Raw genomic sequence first — 20,733 nt, forward strand, 5'->3', positions numbered from 1 at the left:
AATATGGATACCACATGAATAATTAACTTCAAGCCTAGCTTGGCATTTTCATATGCTTAACTTAGACTTTTTCCTCTGGTTAAGGAAAATGGAAGAACTTGGAAAAAGACCATTTGGTCTTGACTTTTAGGACTGTGTAATTGAATTCTGAATTTGGCCCCAGAACATCACATAAATGATTACTAGTCCAGGAAAGGTGACTATTGTGCACTCAAGTAAATGCTCCATAGATTCAAGTTATATTAATTTTTTTTTAAATGTGCCTTAGAACCTGCATTGGCGGTTTTTATAAAATTCTATTTCAGTTTAAAATGTCATTTTTCTCTTCTTTAGGAAGTTTGCAAATCAGCTATAAGCTAAACAGACACCGAGAACCTGATGTTTTTAACTTTGGTTTTAAAAACCTGGCTGATGGACAGCTTCACCAGGTGAAGATTAACAGAGAAGCAGCAGTGGTCTTTGTCGAGGTAAGGTTGTAAATTCAACAACAGCAACAATAATCAAAATTGTGATGCTCAGAATGTATGACCTAAAGCAAAAATTTGATAATAAATCCTAGTAAAAGAAATGCACACCTGGCACTCTTCTTCCATAAGTCTTGCTAGGTCAAGGTGTTTTGTTTTGTTTTGCAATGTCTGTTTGTTTAGCAAGAGACTGTCAAAATTATTATTAATATTTGACCATTTAAAATGCCAAACTGTCCTCATTGGTTTTACTTTATTTGGTTGGGAAATATTGCCTAGTTTATCATAGTGACTACTGGAGGTATTTCAGTGGGAACCTATTCCCATTGGGTTACAAAAGAACAAATGCTACAGAAATTTAAACACAAGGGAAAAAGCAAGATCTTGCTTAAAGTGGGAATATATTTAGAAAAACATCGGAGTCTTTAAGTCACACATTGTCACTGGGTTTTGAAGAATAATCTTTTATACTGAATCTGTATGAATAATACATTTTTCTGCTCATGTTACAAATTTCCTCTAAATAAGTAAAAACTTTGAGGTTCAAAGTAGCTCTTGCATTTCTTTGTGGATTGTACCAATTATAGATACTTAAATCATAAAGACAAATGTAGGGGGACGGGATGGGCAATGAGGTGGAGTTGAATTTGAGGTGTTACAAGAATTGTTTATAATACACTTTTCTCCTTTAACCTTTGTGATAGCAGGAACATATAGCTTATTTTTTTTATCATTTTTCTTGGTCTTCCTTTGATTCCCATCCTCTTATCATCAAAATTGCTTGACATTTTGATGTTTATATCATGTGGAACATTTAATAGGTTAACCAGAATGCAAGGAGACAAGTCATCCTGTCTTCAGGGACACAATTCAATGCTGTCAAATCCCTCACGTTGGGGACAATTTTAGGTAAGTGGAAGAAAGAGAGCCCCCTCCCCCCACCGCCCAGTGCCTGGGATTGGAAGTGTTAGTTTGCAAACACGGGAAGCATGCATCATGCTGAAAGAAGCTCCTTGATATATGCATGATTTCCCAGTGAGTGACAGTCAAGGTAGAAGCTTGTACTCTTGTCTGAGTGCGCATATAATCACGAGTAAGTGCTGCTTGCGAGTTGAACAAGGGCGTTCCTTGAAAAATGCCTCCACACTTACCCTCTCACTTGGCAATCAAGCATAATGAAACTTTGCATTTTTCTAACAATTCAGGAAAGAAAAAAATCAAAGCAGATATAAGTACACAAATTCTATAGTAATCAGGGGTCAAATGCAGAAATCATTTTAATGATAAATCTAGATTTATGTTTAAGAAGGAAGAGAAAAGGCTGCTTATTTTCTGTTAGCAAACAAGCTTTGGGCTGTGGTCTGGGCCCTGCCTTGCCTGTGGGCTGAGGTGAAATGTGTTCATTGCTCCCAGCTACTCTTGGAAAATCACAGCCTAAATATCCTACAGACATCCTTTATGGCTGCCAGTTATTAGACAGCAAACTCTTGACGCCTTTTTTTTCCCCTTGTCACCAAGAATTACATTGAAATAAAAACAGATATTGAAAGTCATTTCTTTTATTTTTGATTATATATAAACTGTATGTTTTATTGCTATTTAAATGATCTCTAGGGGAAATCCTCTTGTGGCATGTTTATTATTCCTCCTCTGGTACTTGATACTCATATGGCTATGTTTTGTCCTAAATAATCGATGGAAACTTATTAGGTGTTCAGCCATTTATACATTGATTCTTTCGGTCATTTCTTCTACCCCACAGATATATATTACATCACCAACTTGAGAATGTTAGAAAAGGCACATGAATGGATGTTCAAAATATGTCGAGAATCACAGTAACTAGTAAAGCTATCACGTCTTTCAAACAGATGATGGGCAATGAAATGGTGACTTCTTATTTTTCAGACAGAGGAAATGTTATGAATGCCAGTGCTCTCCAAAGGTGCTCTTGTAAATGGTAATAACAAAAGTGTAACATTTAGACGCTGCAGCCTAACTGTTAAAGCAGCCCAACTGTTAAAAAGGCACATTAAGCCCGTGCCCCTTCACTGGTAAGAATATAGTTTTAGCATGGTACGGTGAATAACAACTTCAGGCTGAAGCGGTGGTGGTCCTGCATTGTAATCATGCCTTAAAGGTAGATAGAGAATCTGGCCTTGACGATGTATTGACAGAGTGGTAGCTTGTGCTGAAGGTCCTTTCCTGTGGTTCATTGTTCTAGTCGCGCTTCCCACATGTGGGATAGTAATGGTACGGTTACCACAGAAATAACAATGAGAACATTTGTTTCCCACTGAGTGCTGGGAGATGTTTATACCTACCACAGCCCATTGTAAAGGTGAGTATTCCAGTCTCCAATGGGTGGTCTCGATGTTTCTCAGGCATTTCTGACATCCCTGTTTTCATGATATTAGTAGATTTTTTTATTCTATTTAAAATTGTGGCATAATCTTAAAAGAATTGGAAAAACAAACAAACAAAAAAACAAACCCCCCAAAAAACAAAAACGAATTGGAAAAACAATTCAAAGGAATACTGCTCCTTCAACTTTTGTCCCTGAGAATAACAGTATATGTTTAAATAGAGATTATGAAATTCCTAAAAGTTCAAAGACCACGCTGAGCTTTAGAGAACAGTGAGATAGAACCCTATCCTTGGCTGTCAGCCCAATAGTTATAATTGTTTTTAATATCCAAACGGAGAAGAATTTGCTCTCTTTTTTATCTGATATTGAGCTCTACTCTCTGGCCCGACGGATCCTTGGTCTGAGCAGTGAGTAATTGATCGCCCAAGGGGTGTGCAAGCTGCAGAGCTGAATTTTTGTCGAGTGGGTGCAGCTGTGTGTGGAATTCTGGTTCTGTGTGCCCTCAGATCTGATCCCTCCTCCACTGCCAGACAGAAGTCCGTGTGTTCTCCTTTTCCCAGCCCAGAGGACAGATATGGTCAATAAACAAAACAAACACAGACCACACACAACTTCATGCCCTCAGTGACTCCAGCATCTGACAGGAGAGATGAGGCATATTCAGAAATGTCTGTCACCCAAAGTATGAATAGAAAGTTGCCATCAGTAAGTGTGAAACTGACAAAGGAATATTTTTAAGAACAATTTGGCTTCAAACGTATGATCTATAAAGAAATAGGCAATAGATTACAGAAATCGACTTAATCACTGAACTGCATTATATGAAGGAGATTGTTTTAATAAAAAAGTAGAATAATAAATTTTGTTATATAAATTTTTATTTTCCTATAAGTTAATATATAGAGGACAGTAGCATGGGACTGAAGGTGTTAATGTTTTTATTCAAGGATGATATATTCAAAAACATCTCTCTCAGGCCACAAAAATTAAAGTTGAAACTCAGCAATGAAGTTTATAGCCTGAAGCAATTGAATCTAATAAAATTATAAATATTCATTTCATCTGTAACTAGAGGTATATATCTTGATCAAAGGCTAATAAAAAGTTTAATGTTTTGGACAACTTTATTTTAGGATGGCTTCTGTTCTGCTGCCACTCTCAAATCAGTTACTGAGTATAAGAGGACTACAGTTTTGCGTTCAGATTTGGCGAGTGTAAGCAGAACTGCCTTTCACTAACTTATAGTAAAGTAGACCAACAGATTGGCTAATAAGGAGCTATTAATTTCCCAAATAAAGTAGTCCCAAACTATGACAAGTCATCAAGTACTTATTTCTTGTTAGCTATTTTGACTCATTGACTTATCCATTCATTCAGAAATGTTTGGTGGTCCCTAATACGCACTTATATTTCATTGGACATTTCAAATGCATCATAGCAAAATATACTACTGTACCTGCCCTCAAAGCACTTGTGGAATAATACAAGATATAGACAATAAAACAGTGTTCTAATGATTAACTAATCTAGTTAGTCATTATTATTATTTACCCTAGTGTGCTATGGAAAAATGGTTCAGCATCATCTTCTAATTAACATGCTCTTGTTCTTTCCATTCTTCAGTGATCTTATTAGTGATGACCAATCAGGTTAAGTTTTCCCAATTACTATAAAATAATTTTAGTATAATCCTACTTTAATGTAAATCTTTAGATTTCTAGTGTTCTATGTAGTTTTAACTCTGATAGGATTTATACTCCCAAAGTATGAGAGCTTTAAAATACCAAGTAAGGCGCCCTAGCATTTTTGCTAAATTTTGTTTCTCTAAAGACCTTTGTATATTTGATATTCTATTCATTTTGTTTTTTGTGCATTTAGAAAAAAACAACAAAAATAACAAACCCAAAATATCAAAGCAAAACAAAAATCTGTTTTTGAAGTGTACAGACTAAAGATATGTCTTCCTATCTCTTCCTGGGGGAGAATACAATTCACATCAATATAGTCATGTGAGTAAACCTTAGTAGGCCAATTATCTGTGGGGGAAAGAAAATCCACTGAAGGATTGTATGTTGAAAAAGAGCTCCATATATGATAATTGGGTAATAAATCATTCATGGAAATTACCTGCTGAGATCTGCATAGAGAGACTAGAGTTTAGATATTAAAAACTCCATTGACTTAAGTGACATATATTAGTCTTTCCTATGCTCTGCCTAAGAATTTATCTCATTTAGAAGAAATTCACATAGAAAGACACAAGGAGTTTATAAAATTTCAGGAATATGAATGTAAATGCAAAACTCCTCAACAAAATATTAGCAAATCTAATGCAGTAATGTATAAAAATTATTATATGCCATGACCAAGTAAGATTTATCCCAGGAATTTAAGGTTGGCTCAACAGATAAAAATCAATGTAATGCACCATATTAATAGACTAAAGGACAAAAACCACATGATCACCTCAATAGACCCAGAAAAAGCATTTGAAAAAAATCCAGCATGCTTTCATAATGAAAACATTGAACAAATTAGGAATGAAAGGAACTTCCTCACATGGAAAAGGGCATCTGCAAAAACCCCACAGCTATTATCACACTTAATGGTGAAATAATGGAAGTCTTCCCCTAAGATCAGTAATGAGATGACGACGTCCACTCTTACCACTTTTGTTTAAGACTGTAGTGCAGGTTTGAAGGAGGGCTGTTAGGCAAGGAAAAGAGTAAAAAGTATCCAGATAAAAAAGGAAGAAGTAAAATTATCTCTATTGGTCAAGGACACGATCTCATAGGGAATCCATGAAAAAAGCTATTAGAGTTAATAAACAGTTTTGGCAAAGATACAAGACCAACACACAAAAATTTACTATATTTCTATATACTAGCAACGAACAATACAAGAATAAAATGAAGAATGAAATAATAGAATAAATATTCTATTTACAATAGTATCAAAAAGAATCAAATGCTTTGGAATAACTTTAACAAAAGAAGTGCAAGACATGTACGCCGAAAACAACAAAACATTGTTGGAAGGAATTATGTAAGACTTACGTAAATGGAAAGGTATCTGTGTTCATGGACTGAAAGACTCAACATTGCTAAGATGGCAGTGATACCCAAGTTTTTCTACAGAATCAACACAATTTCTATCAAAATCCAAATGGCCTTTTTTTTGCAAAAATTGACAAGTTGAACCCAAAATTCATATGGACATGCAAGACAATCTTGAAAAGAAGAATAAAGTTGGAGGTCTCACCCTTCATGATTTCAAAAATTAGTACAAAGCTACAGTAGTAAAGACTGTGTGGTATTGGCATAAGATAGACATATTGGTCAGTGGGCTAGATTGAGAGTCAAGAAGTAAAACTATATATTCATGGTCAGTTGACTTTTAACATTGGTGCCAGGACCATTCAATGGAGAAAAAATAATCTCTTCAACAAATGGTGCTGGCCCAATTGGATATCCACAAGTTTAAAAAATCAGGTTGGACCCCTACCTAACATCATATACCTTGGATTAGGCAACGGTTTTTTTAGAGAAGTTTTCTTAAAAGCCTTGGGTTAGATCATGGATTCTCAAAAGCGCAAGCAGCAAAGAAAAATATACTGGATCTCATCAAAATTAAAAACTTTTGTAATTCAAAGGACACTCTCAAGAAAGTGAAAAGACAACCCACAAAAATGAGGAAAAATATTTGCCAGTCCTGTATCTGATAAACAGAATACATAAAGAATTCTTATAACTAAACAGTAAAAAGACATAACCCAATTTAAAAATGGCCAAAGGATCTGACTAGACATCCTTCAAAGAAGATATACAAATACGAACATGAAAAGATGTTCAAAATCATTTGTCACCAGGGAAATGCAGATCAAAACCACAAGATACCATTTCACAACCAATAGGATGGCTATGATCAAAAAGACAGACAGTAACAAGTGTCATAGAGGATATGGAGAAATTGGAACTCTTGTCCATTGCTGGTGAGAATGTAAAATTGTGCAGCTGCTGTGGAAAAACAGTTTGGCAGTTCCTTAAAACGTTAAACATAGTTACCAGGTGACCCAGAAATTCCACTCCTAGGTATATACCCAAGAGAATTGAAAATATATATCCATACACAAAAGGTGTACACAAATTTTCAGAGCAGTATTATTAATAATAACCAAAAATTGGGAACAACCCCAGTGTCTGTCAACTAAGGATTAGGTAAACACAAGTGGTGTACAATGAAATATTAGCCATAAAAAGTAATGAAGTACTCATACATGGGACCACGTGGATGAACCTTGAAAACATTATGCTAAATGAAAGAAGATAAACACAAAAGACCACATAATGTATGATTTCTTTTATATGAATGTCCAGAATAGGCAAATTCATAGAAACAGAAAGTAGTTTAGGTTTTCCAGGGACTGGGAGGGAGGTTGGAGTGGGGAGTGACCACTAATGTATACGGGGTTTCTTTTGGGGTGATAGATTCAGCAATTACATGCTGGGAAAGGTTTTACAACTCTGTAAAAAAAACCCACTGAATTGTACACTTTAAAAGGGTGAATTTTATGGCATCTGAAATGAATCTCAAAAATAAGGAAAAAAATCCATTAGAGATTTATTTCTTTTGCTAATGCCTTTTCTGCACATGTACCTGGGAGAGTTAGAACACTGAGTCATAACTGGACATTTATTCTCTAGTGTGAATGAGTTTATTCAAGAACAGGGTTTGATGGGAAATAGAGGGGGAGAACTGGAAAGGCCCAGGGTTAAGGACCTCTGAGATGGATTGAGGGCACATCAAGAGAAGGCTGGACAAGCCTAGTCACAATTTTAAAAAGAGCTGATGAGCTAAAAGCAGCAAACATGTAGATTCTGACATTATTTCCTTGTCATGTGAAAGGGTGGCAGAGACTATTGAAATGTCATTATAGGAAGAGTTGATATGATTTACTAAAGAATGTTCTTCCAGTAAATACCTGCTGGGAGTGCTTGTTAAAGTGCTTAGGGTCCCAAATCACCCCTGATTTCTTCCCAGGTATTGGTTGCAAGTGCCAGGGATAGTTTGGTGGGGTGGGGTGGGGTGCAGGAAAGGGGGAATAATTCACTTCTTTCTGACTCTGAAAATCAGGTCCCTCCAACCCTGAATTGTTGGAAAGACAAGACTGAAAAATTCTGTCTAGCATGATTTTCTAATTAGGTCATTTATTTAGCTAGCATAAAGGAAGTTCACTCTGGTTTCATCAACTCCAAAATAAATAGCAGGTTGATATTTATATTCAGTCTAGCCAATTTCATTCACTAAAATGTTTTTAACATTCATCCGTGTTGTTGCATGTAATAGTAGTTCACTTGCTCTCTTTGCTGGATAGTCTTTTATTGCATGAGTATACCACAGTTTGTTTATTCTTATGTTGATGGGCAGCTGGATTGCTTCCAGTTTGGGACTGTTAATCTCCTGTATTAGCTTTATAGTTGTACCTCTTTGTATTTTTTTATCAGTTACTCTTAAGATTAATTATTCATCCTTGATTTATTATATACTACTTTGAATGTACACTTCCCAAACTATGGAAAAACCTTATTTTTTTTCCATTTTACTTCCTCTTCCACCCCTTTTGCCATTGTTGTCATGTATTTTACATATTATTTTTTCCACAAGACATTATTATTGCTGTTGTTTTAAACAGTCGATATTCACTTCAGTTATCTACGTATTTACCCTTTCTGATGCTCTTCATTGCTTCCTGCAATTCCATGGACAATTCACTTTGTTTCCTGATTCTTGTTTGCGGATGAGAGCCTCAGGGAATCTTGGAAATGCTCCTTTTGCTGTTCCACTGTTTACCGCCGGTGCCTTTCAGAAACACTGCTCATTGTGGGTAGCAGAAAGCTCTTCACACACATTTTAATTCTTTGTTCCTTCCTTTTCCTTGTGAACCTTTTGTTAACATGCTTGTTCCTCACAAAACCAGAAATCATCTCGTGTGTTGGAATGCATGGCCTTGGCAATATATTTTAAAGGCAACACTACCCAATACCTGAGACAGTTGAGAATGTCTATGTCCTGAATTGTTGGAAATTTGATGGTGCTCTCAAGATTTCATACCATAGACATTTTTTAAGAGAAAAAATATATTAAATCTGTTTTTATCCAAAGTGATTTAAGGGGTTCTACTCGAAATTACAGTAGAAGTGAACTTTATCCTCAGCCCTTAGCTCACTTTTTCCTAAACATGACTTTTCTTCACATTCACGCTCAAACCACTTTCCCTTCCCCTTCTTTCCTAGCATGAAACTGCACCTGATTTCCCCTTACTTTCTGTTGATGCCTGTGTTCTCAAGCTAGAGGTTTATCAGACATTTTCATCCTGACGTGTAAATTTCTAATAATGCACTAAGTATTCTCCTAAGGTTCTTCCCCCACCTTTTTTTTCTCTTTACACTTTAAAGGGAAGAAAATTTTTGAGCCAAAAGGAAGGAACTTAATGATGGAATTTCAGGAGTCAGCTAACAGGGAAGATAGATTTGCACTCATTGTCTTTCTAAGCACAGTTCTGTTAATTCGGATGCTGGCTTTGTGTGGACCTGTTTCTGGGAAATGCAGCTTGGACCATAAGACTTGCCTCTACTCCCAATGCAACTTGTTTGTGCCCCTGAACCTAGGAACTATAGGGCCAGCCCAGCAGGCAAGAGGAGGCAGGAAAGTGTGAATGAGAGAGCTGGGGTAGGAGTTTGCCCTCTGGACTGGAGGAGGAGTACAGAGCAGAGTCTTAGGGTGGTGTGCGAAGACCGTGGATCCTGGGGAAAGTTTGCCTTGCAGAGAACTCAAGACTTCCAAAGAGAAGGTCAACATTGCTCCACATTACCGTCCCCATCCTCTCTGCTCCTCCTGGAGCTGAGAAAGGGATGGATTATCGGGCCACATCCTTCCTACCATGGTGAGGCTGAGGGTGAGAGACCTCTTCCTATGCTTTATAAGAAGTCAGATAGTCTGAATGCAGGTCTGCTGCTGACTATAGGGCAGAGAAGCTGCACTGTCCACAGTTGTCAGGACTGTGTATCGTATAACATCCTTAACCATGGAGTCCCAATAAGCAGTCCCAATAAATAAATAAGGAAATAATGATGCCACCACTAAGGGAATCTAAAAGCAAGAGTAAGGGTAGAGAAAGAAGAAAAAGCAACAAATAAAATTTCTTGCATCAAAATAGAGCTATTGAAGAAGACAGAAGACAACTAGGATGAAACTTGGCACTCAAAGAGATTTTAATAAAGGCACACACACAGACACAAGCACCAACTCTGGGAATTAAAATAAATATGATTTTTCAAAATTTCACTGGGTGATCTAAAGGAGAGAATCATCACTGGTTATCCTTAAATAGTGGCACGGAGTATCATGTAGATGAAATGTCTCAAGCCACAGAGCAAAATGATTAAGACGTAGAAATTAGGAGGGAAAAATAAAACAGATTTGGAAGTTAGATCTAGAAAACCTAATATGAATAAATAGAGATCCAGAAAGAGAACTAGAAGCAAAGACAATACTTATGTATTAAAAAAATTTCTCTGAGCTAAAGGACAACCTGAGTTGCAGATAGAAAGGACTCATTGATTCTGATGAGAAAAGACACACATCTGGGGAAATTCTGGGAAAATCCGTGAATTACAAAACCATAGAGAAAAATCTTCCAGACTTTGTAGACAGAAGTTACTACAATGGAAAATAATGATATTGACATCAGCATCCAACTTCTCATTTGCAGCAATAGAATAAAAATGAGAGAATGATATAGTTATACTGCTAAGAAGAATGGTTGCAACTCACGCATCTAATATATAACTTATCTGACAAGGTTAAAAAAAGATATTTTGCATAACAAGGAAAGATTGAGATTAAATACTAATCAAGCTTCCCATCTTAAGAAAATACTAGAGAATTACTCCAATCAAAAAATGAACCAAAACCATGACCTCAGGATGGAAAATTGACAGGAAACTATAAGCACCAAACCTTTACATATATTTATACCCACATGTACATGCATAACATAGTTACAGCTACATGATTAATGATAGGCTATCCAGGTACGTATAAATCCACCCATACACATTCACACTCACAAATCCACATATATGTATAAATATTAAGTACAGAGTCTTGAAATACAGGAAAATATAATGTGATATGATATGCTACTGATGTTTCTTTCCTTAGTAACAACACTAAAGACATGAAGTTAGGTTATCTTTAAAAAATAAATTCCACAAAATTGGCCTAATTCATTATGATAAATGTCTGCCTGAGATTCCTTCTGTTACCCTTGCCTAGTAGTGCTCAGGTCAGACTTTGACCAGGAACAGGAAAGCTAGTGTTTGTCCAACAGCTAAAACTTTTATTTTACCTGTAATTTTTTTTTCAGATGTTAGCCTTGCAAAAGTCCTGTGTTACTATTGCAGTGTCTCCCATTTTATTTCTTCTTGACATTGTCTCAAGTATACATAAGCAAGGGTGCCTTTCTTTAAGAAATAGATAATATCTGAATGCAAAATTTAAAAAGTAAAGTCATCTTTAAAGTACCCTTTTAATTGATAATCCTTTAGTTGGGTTGTGCCTAGCTCATTTTACTTCAGTGTACTTAAGGAGCTACCTGAAATTCCACGTGCATAAAGCTCTTTGATGTCTCGTATAATCAACTTGGCCAAGGTAGCTATATGTGTCAGACAGATGTCTATTATGATTATAACAATGCAAATGCATGCCCCCAATTTTAGTTGTTCTTAGAGGTCTTTTCCATAGCAAACATTTACTTTTGCAACTTTAAAATCATGAACAGAATTTTGTAAGCCCAAGTAACTCCCAATACATTTGCTGAAAATCTCAAAGTTAGGCCATTTTTCTTGAAGGTACAGCTCTTTTCCAAGCCAGAAGAAATAAGGATACAGAATATTTGGTTTTCCAGAATTATAGACTGAAATAGTGAGATGAAGTTTAATAGGAAAAACGGTGAGACCTGTAATAAGAGTCAGGAAATCTACCCCATGAGTTTGTATAGGAGGCAACACTTGACCTCTCCTCTCTTAGGGTCTATGGCTGGACCTGAGAATTAAATTGACATAAGACAGATTAACAGGGGAAAAGCATACAGATTTTTAAATGTACATGGGAGTCCCTACAGGAAAATGAAGACCCAAAAAGCGGATAGGCCCAAGTGTTTATATATGAGGTTGAACAGAGAGTGGTGATTGTGAAAAAGTAACTAAAATGTATGAGGAGATGAAAGGAAGATAGGGGTTATTTTAACAAGGTTTGTATGTACAGATTTCTCTGGGCTGGTCTCCTCATCTCTGGTCATAAAAATGTATTTTTCCTCCTGGTACAAAAAGGGCAGCTTTCGCATAACAGTTTTATCTCCTGCTTTCAGGAACAGAAAGCGGATGTCAGTGTCCTTGTACCTGCTGTTTTTCAAGAAAATAATCCTTATGCCAAAATGGCATATTTAGGGGTGGCATATTCTGCTACCCTTCGAATAGAAGCTTCAGGGTATGTTGTTTAACTTTAGCGACAATGAGGATGTGTTTAGTTACCATGACATTCTGTAAAACTCAGTGGCATAAGATGGCAGCCAACTATGGACGTACATTTTTAGCTGGAGCCAGTGCAAGTAATCTTTTATCACAAGGTCGGTCCTCTGAATTTCTCAGGTCACACCTTGAGAGTGACACATTTTTAAAAATTCCAGTACCCAAACTGTCCACAGAAGGGTGGTAATGGGACTAAATTTATTCTTTGATTGTAAAATATATATTGCATGCATCCTATGTAACAGACATTAAGCTAAGTGCAGGGGAAGGCAAGAATAAAACACACTGCCCACCAAGGGCTTTCCACATGTTGCATGAGAGAGGGATGATCCAAGGAGAGTGACCTTCTGCAACTGATGCACCAGGCAAGGCTAGCTGGAAGTGTGGTTACACACCCCTGGCTTCAGAGTTCAAATGCCACTATTCAAAAGTCTATAAATCGCTTAGCACAATGCCCAGCCTATGGGAATCATTTGGTAAATTCTTGGCAGCTGTTTATGATTGTTTGAAAAAGAAGAGGCAACGAGCCTTTCTACACAAGGTGAAGTGAGAGGGAGTTTGACAGCAGATGCCAAAGTTGCCTCATACTGATGTGGTTGCCTCTCTGGGGGACATGGAAGCTTCCCAGACTGACACATTTAAACTTGAAGTCTACAGCTAAGGGCCTTTGGTCAGATTTCGTGCCCACAGAGCAAGCGCACTGCAGGATGTAATCATAACTGAAATGAACGGATTGATGTTCTCTCCTGGGTCAGTCGCTGCTCTTCTTCGGTCTTTAACCAACTTCTGTCAGTTGGGGATGAGGGCGGGGATCAGGAGGGGGTTGATGGGGGCAGAAGCCTTGATTTATGGACCCGGGACAGAGACCACCTTTGTGAAGAAGGGGAAAGGAAGTGTGGGGCGGCGTTCCCAGGGCAGCACGTGCAGTTACGGAGAGGCCCTCTCTGTGGGGGTCAGAACAGTCAGCCTGAATAAAGTGTTAATTGTGAGGGAACTGCAGAAGGGATTCCCAGAACGCTGCTGTCCCCCAACCCAGGAGACCTAGATTACCGGCCACAAATCCTGTTAAAACTATTTTGAAAAATGCATTGGCGGAGGATTTCATTCGTCAGTGCCCCGTGACTGCATCCGAAGGAGCTTCACTTGACTCTCACGGGGAGTGCGCACCCGCAGGGCATCAACCAAGGCGGCAGGTACCGACTCTGGCTCTTTCCTAAAAACGAAGGGCTCGGAGGGAAGTTCAGTTCATCACTGCTGCGCAGATGCAGGCTATTCCTGCGTCCCCGCCAGTCGCTCCTGAGCCCTAACGGTGTGTCCTACTTCTTTGCCCGCAGGGCCTCCCGGCGCGGACCGCGACACGCTGCGGGCTGGCGCGCACGGCTTCACCGGCTGCCTCTCGGCAGTGCGCTTCGGTCCCGCCGCCCCGCTGAAGGCGGCGCTGCGCCCGGGCGGGCCCGCCCGGGTCACTGTCCGCGGACACGTGGCCGCCGCGTCCCGCTGCGCGGAGGGGGCGGGGCCCGGAGCTCCAGCGCGGGAGGCGACCCGACCGCTCGCAGGCGGCGCAGGTGCGTGGCCCTCCGCCCGCGGTCACTCTGCGCCCGCGGTCTTCCACCCAGTCTTCATTCCAGAGGTTTCCAAAAGTCCTCTGTTCGTACACCTTCCCATTCCCTGGTCTTTCCATTCTCGGTTCTTCGTTTCAAGTTCATTTCTGTCACTGCGTTGTCTGCTCTTCTTTCAAATGTGGATTTCTCAAAAGTTCTCCTTTCCACTCTCCTCTGTCATTCTTCCTTTTTCTACTGTAGGTCGTTCTGGAGCAACAGATGAGGGAGAGCCCTTAGTTAATGCGGACAGAAGTGACTCCGCGGTCATCGGAGGTAACGAGGCCGCGAATGACCTCGTCCTTGGCGTTGTTGTCACTGTTAGCAAAGTCCAAAAAATATCCGTGAGAATCCGTGCTGATTGTGAGGTCAATGGCAGTGGCAGGCCACATACAATTGCTCATGTTCTTGACGTGATTGTACCGAATTCAGCTCCTTTGGAGATACTTAGGAGAAGGAATCGATCGCTCCACTGAAACACTTTTTAAAGGATGGTTGCCAAACTACAGAATAATAAGAGAATTTTCGTTTGAATATAGTCATTAGTATCTCTCAGGATATATACATATTTAAGGTGCATTTACTTTTACTTCTTTGATTTAAAATAGCCATGGACCTCTCAGTCCCTTAGCCCAAAACATTTAAAAATAAGATTAAAAATAAAACATATATTGGGAGAAGCACCTAAACTATGCAAATTGTCATTTTCCTGAACATAAAGATATAAAACTGTGTCTGGCATCAAGCTTATCTTAGGATGGAGAGATAGATTAGATAGATAGAGATATCCATCAAATAAATCCATTCATCTATATGTATATATGTGTATATATATATATATATATTTGAAGAAGTAAAAGTAATCGCATCTTAAATATCTTCTAATATATCCTTTGAAGCAAAATTTATCCAGGTCTGACTAAAAAAATTAATATTCAATTCTCCCTCCTTATCATTCAAAGAACGTTTTAATTTGTTTAATTAGGTTATTGAAATGTGAGTAAGTTGCAAACTCTGCTTGGTGAGTAGAAGTAAACTGCTCTCCATTCCTTGCTACCTCAAAGTGAGGTAATTACTGCTAGATCTGGGTGATAGGACTGGGGGTCCACTGTTCAGGCCGGCTACACACCTGCTCGGATTGGATCTGTTCATTTTGTCTGTATCCATCCAGACACCAGTATTCTCCAGATAATTAGGAAAGTATTCAGACATTTTAAAGTGCTGACCAAATCTATGTAAGAATTTTAACATTTCCAGTTTTGTCTCAACTACTTTTATTTTTGTAATGAGTGAGGAATATGACCTCCATTTTATAACTCCAAGAACAAATAAGAACCATAAATGTTATTTAGAATGCATATCTAAAAGGAATAACTTTTGTGTTAAAATTTAAATTAAACCTTAATCCTAAATCATTCTAATTTATTTTTAATGAGAAGACTTCACTATAATGCCAAAGCTAAGTGAAAATAAATCAACTTAAATGTGATTAACATTTACAAAGTAGGAATCCAAGTTCAAACTTTCACAAATTATCATAGTTTGTTCCCTTTTATTAGCAAGACCAGAGATAATAGTCAAATTGATGATAGAACAAAGATGTGGTCCTTAGGGTTTTTCTGCTCTTGCTGAATATCGTTGGCAAGATGTAGTGTCATTCTCCTGAGAAATCCTACTTGGTTCCTGATACATGGGATGGAGAATGAGGGCACAGAAGGTCTTAGGAACAGAATGGCTCATTTTACTAGGCACACAATTCACTTGAACCTGCCTTCCATCTGTGTGGTGGCTGGTTGCTGGGTGGTTTGTCAGTTACTGAGTATATAGATCTTCAGTGTACTTTTCCAAAAAGAGGTAAGAAGGGGTCTGGGTTCCTGATATCATGTGCCCAGGAATCTCTGTGGCCAGTTATACCCAACCAAGCTTTGAGTTTGTTGGGCTCTGTTACACTTGCTTATGTCTGTCCCAGAGTATAATGAAGAACCCTCATTTTGCAATACAAATTTTGATTTATACAACTAAGCAGTAACATATGTTGGCTTACATTTGTTAAATGGAGATATTATTTAATGCCTGTGTCCATCATCTTAAAACTATATTCACTAGTGAATGCTTCTGTTTATCTATTTGTTTCAGAATGGATTCCTTCTTCACTAATGTGATATGGCTTGAGTAAACATTCCTATGGCTTAGCTTGACAGTCTCAACCCTGATGGTGCATTAAAATAATCTGAGGAGCTTTTAAAATAATGCTGATACCTAGGCCTCCCACCAAAAGATTCTGAGTTATTGTCTGCTATGCAGCCAAGGTTGAGAACCGCTGGCAAACCTAATGTCTTCAGTACATTTCCAATAAGAGAAATGTTTTCCTTTTACTTTCCAGATAACTGAATGTTATTAATATGTCTACAATTTCTTATAAAATGGTATATTAGTTATCTGTTGCTGCATGACAAATTACCACCTATTTAGCAGCTTAACACAATCCACATGTATTATCCTTCAGTTTCTGTGAGTCAGGAGTTTGGGCACATCTCAACTAGGTCCTCTGCTTAGGGTCTCACAATGCTGAAAATCAAGGTGTCTCATCTGGGGTCTTGGGCTGGGGTCTCATCTGAAGGTTTCACTGGGGAAGGAGCCACTTCCTCAGTTGCATGGTTGTTGGCTACATTCAGTGTCTTGCAGAGGTAAGACTGAGAGCTTCTGAATTTTTGCTGGCTCCTGGACAGAGTCTTTCCTTAGCACTTGGAAGCCATCTGCAGTTCCTTGTCATGTGGGGTTTCCCACCATGGCTCTTGCCACCTCATAGCCAGCAGGAAGAAAGAGACTCTAGCAAGACAGATGCTACAAGCTTATATAACATAATCATGTAATCATGTACAAATAATCAGGTACAGCCCATCACCTTTGTCGTATTGTTTCGGTTAGAAGCAGGTCACAGGGGCATCACACAAGGGTGTGGACCCCCCAGAGGCAGCAATCACTTAAGACTCTGTTGGTCTCATAGAGATAGATGGGATACACACCACATTACTGTAGTTCAAGTGTATCAGCATTAAAATTTAATCGAATTTTCATTAAAATACACATAAGCATTTAATCACTCTGTGGTGGGGCTACTCACTCTATACTTTTAAAATAATAAAAACCTGCTTGCTCAATTAGCATGAAGTGTAAGCATAATCTAAGAGACCTCATTGTGTTTCTGCATTTTAGTGTGAAAGCATTAATTGAAATCCAATCATGATATGTCTTTAGGATTAAGGCATAAAACCTCTGTGTCTAAAGTTTGCATGGACTTAGAAGTACACTTAATGTTATAATACCACTTGGTTTCAAATTTTCTGATGATAAATGATGCTAGGGTAGATTCTAGCTAGGCTGACATTTACAGTTTATAATTTGACTTTGTGTTTTCCTTTCTCTCTAGGTGTGATAGCAGTTGTGATATTTATCTTGCTCTGCATCACTGCCATTGCTGTACGCATTTATCAACAGAGATGGCTATATGAAAAAAATGAGTCGAATATTCCAAAAACTGGAGACAATGCTGAAACTGCTCTGAAAAGTGAGCTCAACATGCAAAGTACAGTCAGTGAAAGCCAGAAAGAGTATTTCTTCTGATCAGCAGTGGTCGTTTACTTATTACTATGATGGTGTGACCGTCTTGCTAAGCCACAGGCTCGCAGTGGATGAAGCCCCCCTCTTGGCCTCCTGGGACAGACGGTAGGTGTGCAGCGCCATCAGCTTGCTCACGCATGGTCCCTGGAGGCCCTGCTCAGTGCTCCTTCTTGATCTACTTACGTAACAGTGACTTAGGTGTGCTCATTAATCACTGTATGGCAGTTTCTGACTGTTCTGACTTTATCTCTAAAATTGAAATGAATTTTGCATAATTACTTTGGGTTTTAAGTGAGAGTAAGAATTTGAGCTGTGGCCCTACTCTTAAAAATTCAACACGGAGGTTTATGAAAGTCAAAGTTGGACTCTGATGTTTTGTGTTACATGGAAACCTACATTATGCTTCCTTTACCAATCACCTACTGACATTTATAAACCAGGAAGTGCTTCTCGGATGGCCTTCAGCTGCATTCCCATATTCCTGTGAACCAGAGCCCAGTGGCCAAAAATGCATTAGAAACCTGAAAAACATTTTTTTGGCTGATTGTTTTTACTATTTGTCTCTTTTAAATCAGTTTTGATGCATTTTAGTGATGAAATGAGTGTTGAATGTCAGCTATGAAATTCTGCTAGTAAGTTCAGATACGGAACAGAGAATTCATAGGTAGAAAAATGTGTAAATGATTTCAATCTGTGATAATTTGCTTATCTTTCTTTGTAATTTGTCATTATACTCTTTGTAAATTGTAATAACGATCACCTAATGAGCTCACAAAAAATGTATATTTTCTAACTAAACTTGTGCCCATATATAAACTCCATGTTTAACATTGGAAATGTATCCTCCATCCACATCTGAATGAAATATAATCCTAAATTTATTTCCTTTATATATGAGGTGATTAAGTCACTTCACTTTTCTTTGTAGTCCTGTGATGTTTTTTTCTGAAGGTTATGTGAGCAACCCTTTGATTTCCTGTGACTCTCTGGCCATTTATTAGGGAAGAAGTCACATTTTGAACCAAATATCTTCATTTTCCTTTCTAAATTTTGAGCCAATCTAGGCAAAACATTCCCTGAGTTATCCTCTCACCTTGTTACTACTTGGAATATCAGCAGAAGGATGCTTATGTTAAGGGAAGATACAGGTTATATGATTTGAACTAAATTTGTCATTCCAGTCAAGATTCTAGGATCTTGAGATACGTTTCCAACAGAGCACCTAAAATCAACTAGTTCATTTTAAGTAGGGTATATTTGAATACTAGGAGAGCAAAAAATTCATATTAACTCTGGGGATTGATCCAATAACTACTTTTGTGGCAGTGGTCATTAGATAATTGCATGGAGTCACCATTTGTGCTGAAAAGCCAGTTATATTAAAAATGCACTGCCTTCTCTATATCCCACCTGCCACGTGGCTGCCAGGTACTTTGACCACAATAAGACTATCTGGATTTATATGCATTTTGCCTTGCTATTACATTTGAGTGTATACCTACTTTTCTGTGTTCTTTTTAAAGAATGGGAAAAGAGATCCTTTATATTGTCTTTTCTCAAAAAAAATTTTCTTATGGTTTTGTATTAATTTTCTACACAGTGTAACAAACTACCACAAATTTACTGACTTAACACTGCACACATTTATTATCTCACAGTTTCTGTGTGTCAAGATCTGGGCATGGGTTCACTGAGACTTCTGCAAGGTTGCAATCAAGTGTCTGCCAGGGCTGTGTTTTCACTTGGAAACTCAGCTAGGGAGGGATTTGCCTTCTTGCTCCCATGATTACTGATAGCATTCCATTCCTTACTGCTGGAGGATTGATGGAAGCTTGCTTCTTCAAAGCTAACAGAGGAGAGAGAGGGACTCTAGAGCAAGTCTGCTAGCAAGAGGGAGTCTTGTATAATGTAATGTGATCGTGGGAATGACATCCCATACCATGTGCCATATTCTGTTGGTTAAAAGCAAGTCACAGGTCTCACCCATACTCAAGGGGAGGGATTATATAAGGACCTGAACCAGCAGGCTGAGATCATGGGGACCCCTTTAAAGTCCATCTACCATGGATGGTATAATCCATGGTAGATAATATTGTATCTATATTCAGGTTTCTTTAAATAAATGATGAAAAAAGTTTAGGATGTCACTATAGCAATATATAAAGGACCTACCTTGGTAAATGAAAAACTACATATATGTAGTTTTTTTCCCAAAGGAATGTGCAGTTTGGGGAAGGATTCAACACAAAAATTATAGGCTCCATTAAACGCATAGCTGAGTGTAAACATCATTAAATCACTGCAGCTTTAACAAGTGATCACCTTATGTTCCAAAAGAATGCACCACTTTGGTACCTGAAATTTTACAGATTTATAGATAGTGAAATCCACTGCACCATGCTCTCTTTTCTAAAGGGAAAACTTTAAAATATTTTTACCAAACTTCAGTGATGCATCATCCACTTTCCCTGACTGATTTGTAAATTTTTCCTGCTTATTTATTAATAAAATAACATTTTTGAATTAAATTAGGAAAATATTTTAAGAAAAGTTGAATGAAATTTGAATTATGAAATTATATTGTTTCTCCCTTAAAATATTAAAAAATGTGCAAATTATACATTCTGTAGTGGTGTGTATATTACTTTATCTCTACTGTATATATAGGGAATACCGTGATCTGTTAATATTATTTATGGTGGTATTTAACTTATCATACGAAAAGTGAAACACAAAGTAATGGATATTTACTGACTACTACTACAGCTTAAAATACCTATCAATATAGATATTTAAACCTTTGCCAGAGAACAATAATTTAACAATCACTAAGTTATTTGTTGAATGTTTACTATATACTCATAACTAGTTAAACATGATTTTCCCCAGACAGTTGGGTTTCTAGAGCACTAATTATATATACAGATTCCAGCAAATAGCATCCTTCTATGAAATAAAAGTTCAAACATAATAATTCCTCAAGTTTTATTTTCAAATAGAAAAGGAAAATAGCATATAATTAACACTCATTATTGGGGCTAGAATTTAGGAATTTCTGTTTACTTCCTTATGAAGTGAACCCTTCCCCCCAC

General features: G+C 37.8%; 1 protein-coding gene across 6 annotated transcripts in view; it reads left to right on the forward strand.

Moving 5' to 3' along the window:
- Positions 1-19,108, forward strand: part of LOC309665100 (contactin-associated protein-like 3) — a 235,150-nt gene extending 216,042 nt beyond the window's left edge. For 2 of the 6 annotated variants that reach the window (XM_082471237.1, XM_082471239.1), the window contains 5 exons: positions 334-467; positions 1,286-1,373; positions 13,757-13,987; positions 14,225-14,296; positions 17,451-19,108. In XM_082471237.1, the coding sequence (XP_082327363.1) occupies positions 334-467; positions 1,286-1,373; positions 13,757-13,987; positions 14,225-14,296; positions 17,451-17,644 (719 nt within the window). In that variant the 3' untranslated portion in view covers positions 17,645-19,108. Of the gene's footprint in view, positions 1-333; positions 468-1,285; positions 1,374-13,756; positions 13,988-14,224; positions 15,621-17,450 lie in introns of those variants that run through there. The other 4 variants (XM_082471238.1, XM_082471240.1, XM_082471241.1 and 1 more) reach the window with 2 other exon arrangements.
- Positions 19,109-20,733: the final 1,625 nt, after the last annotated feature.

The sequence above is a fragment of the Balaenoptera physalus genome, assembly GCF_965194825.1.
Source record: "Balaenoptera physalus genome assembly, chromosome: 7".
Classification (NCBI taxonomy): Eukaryota; Metazoa; Chordata; class Mammalia; order Artiodactyla; family Balaenopteridae; genus Balaenoptera; species Balaenoptera physalus.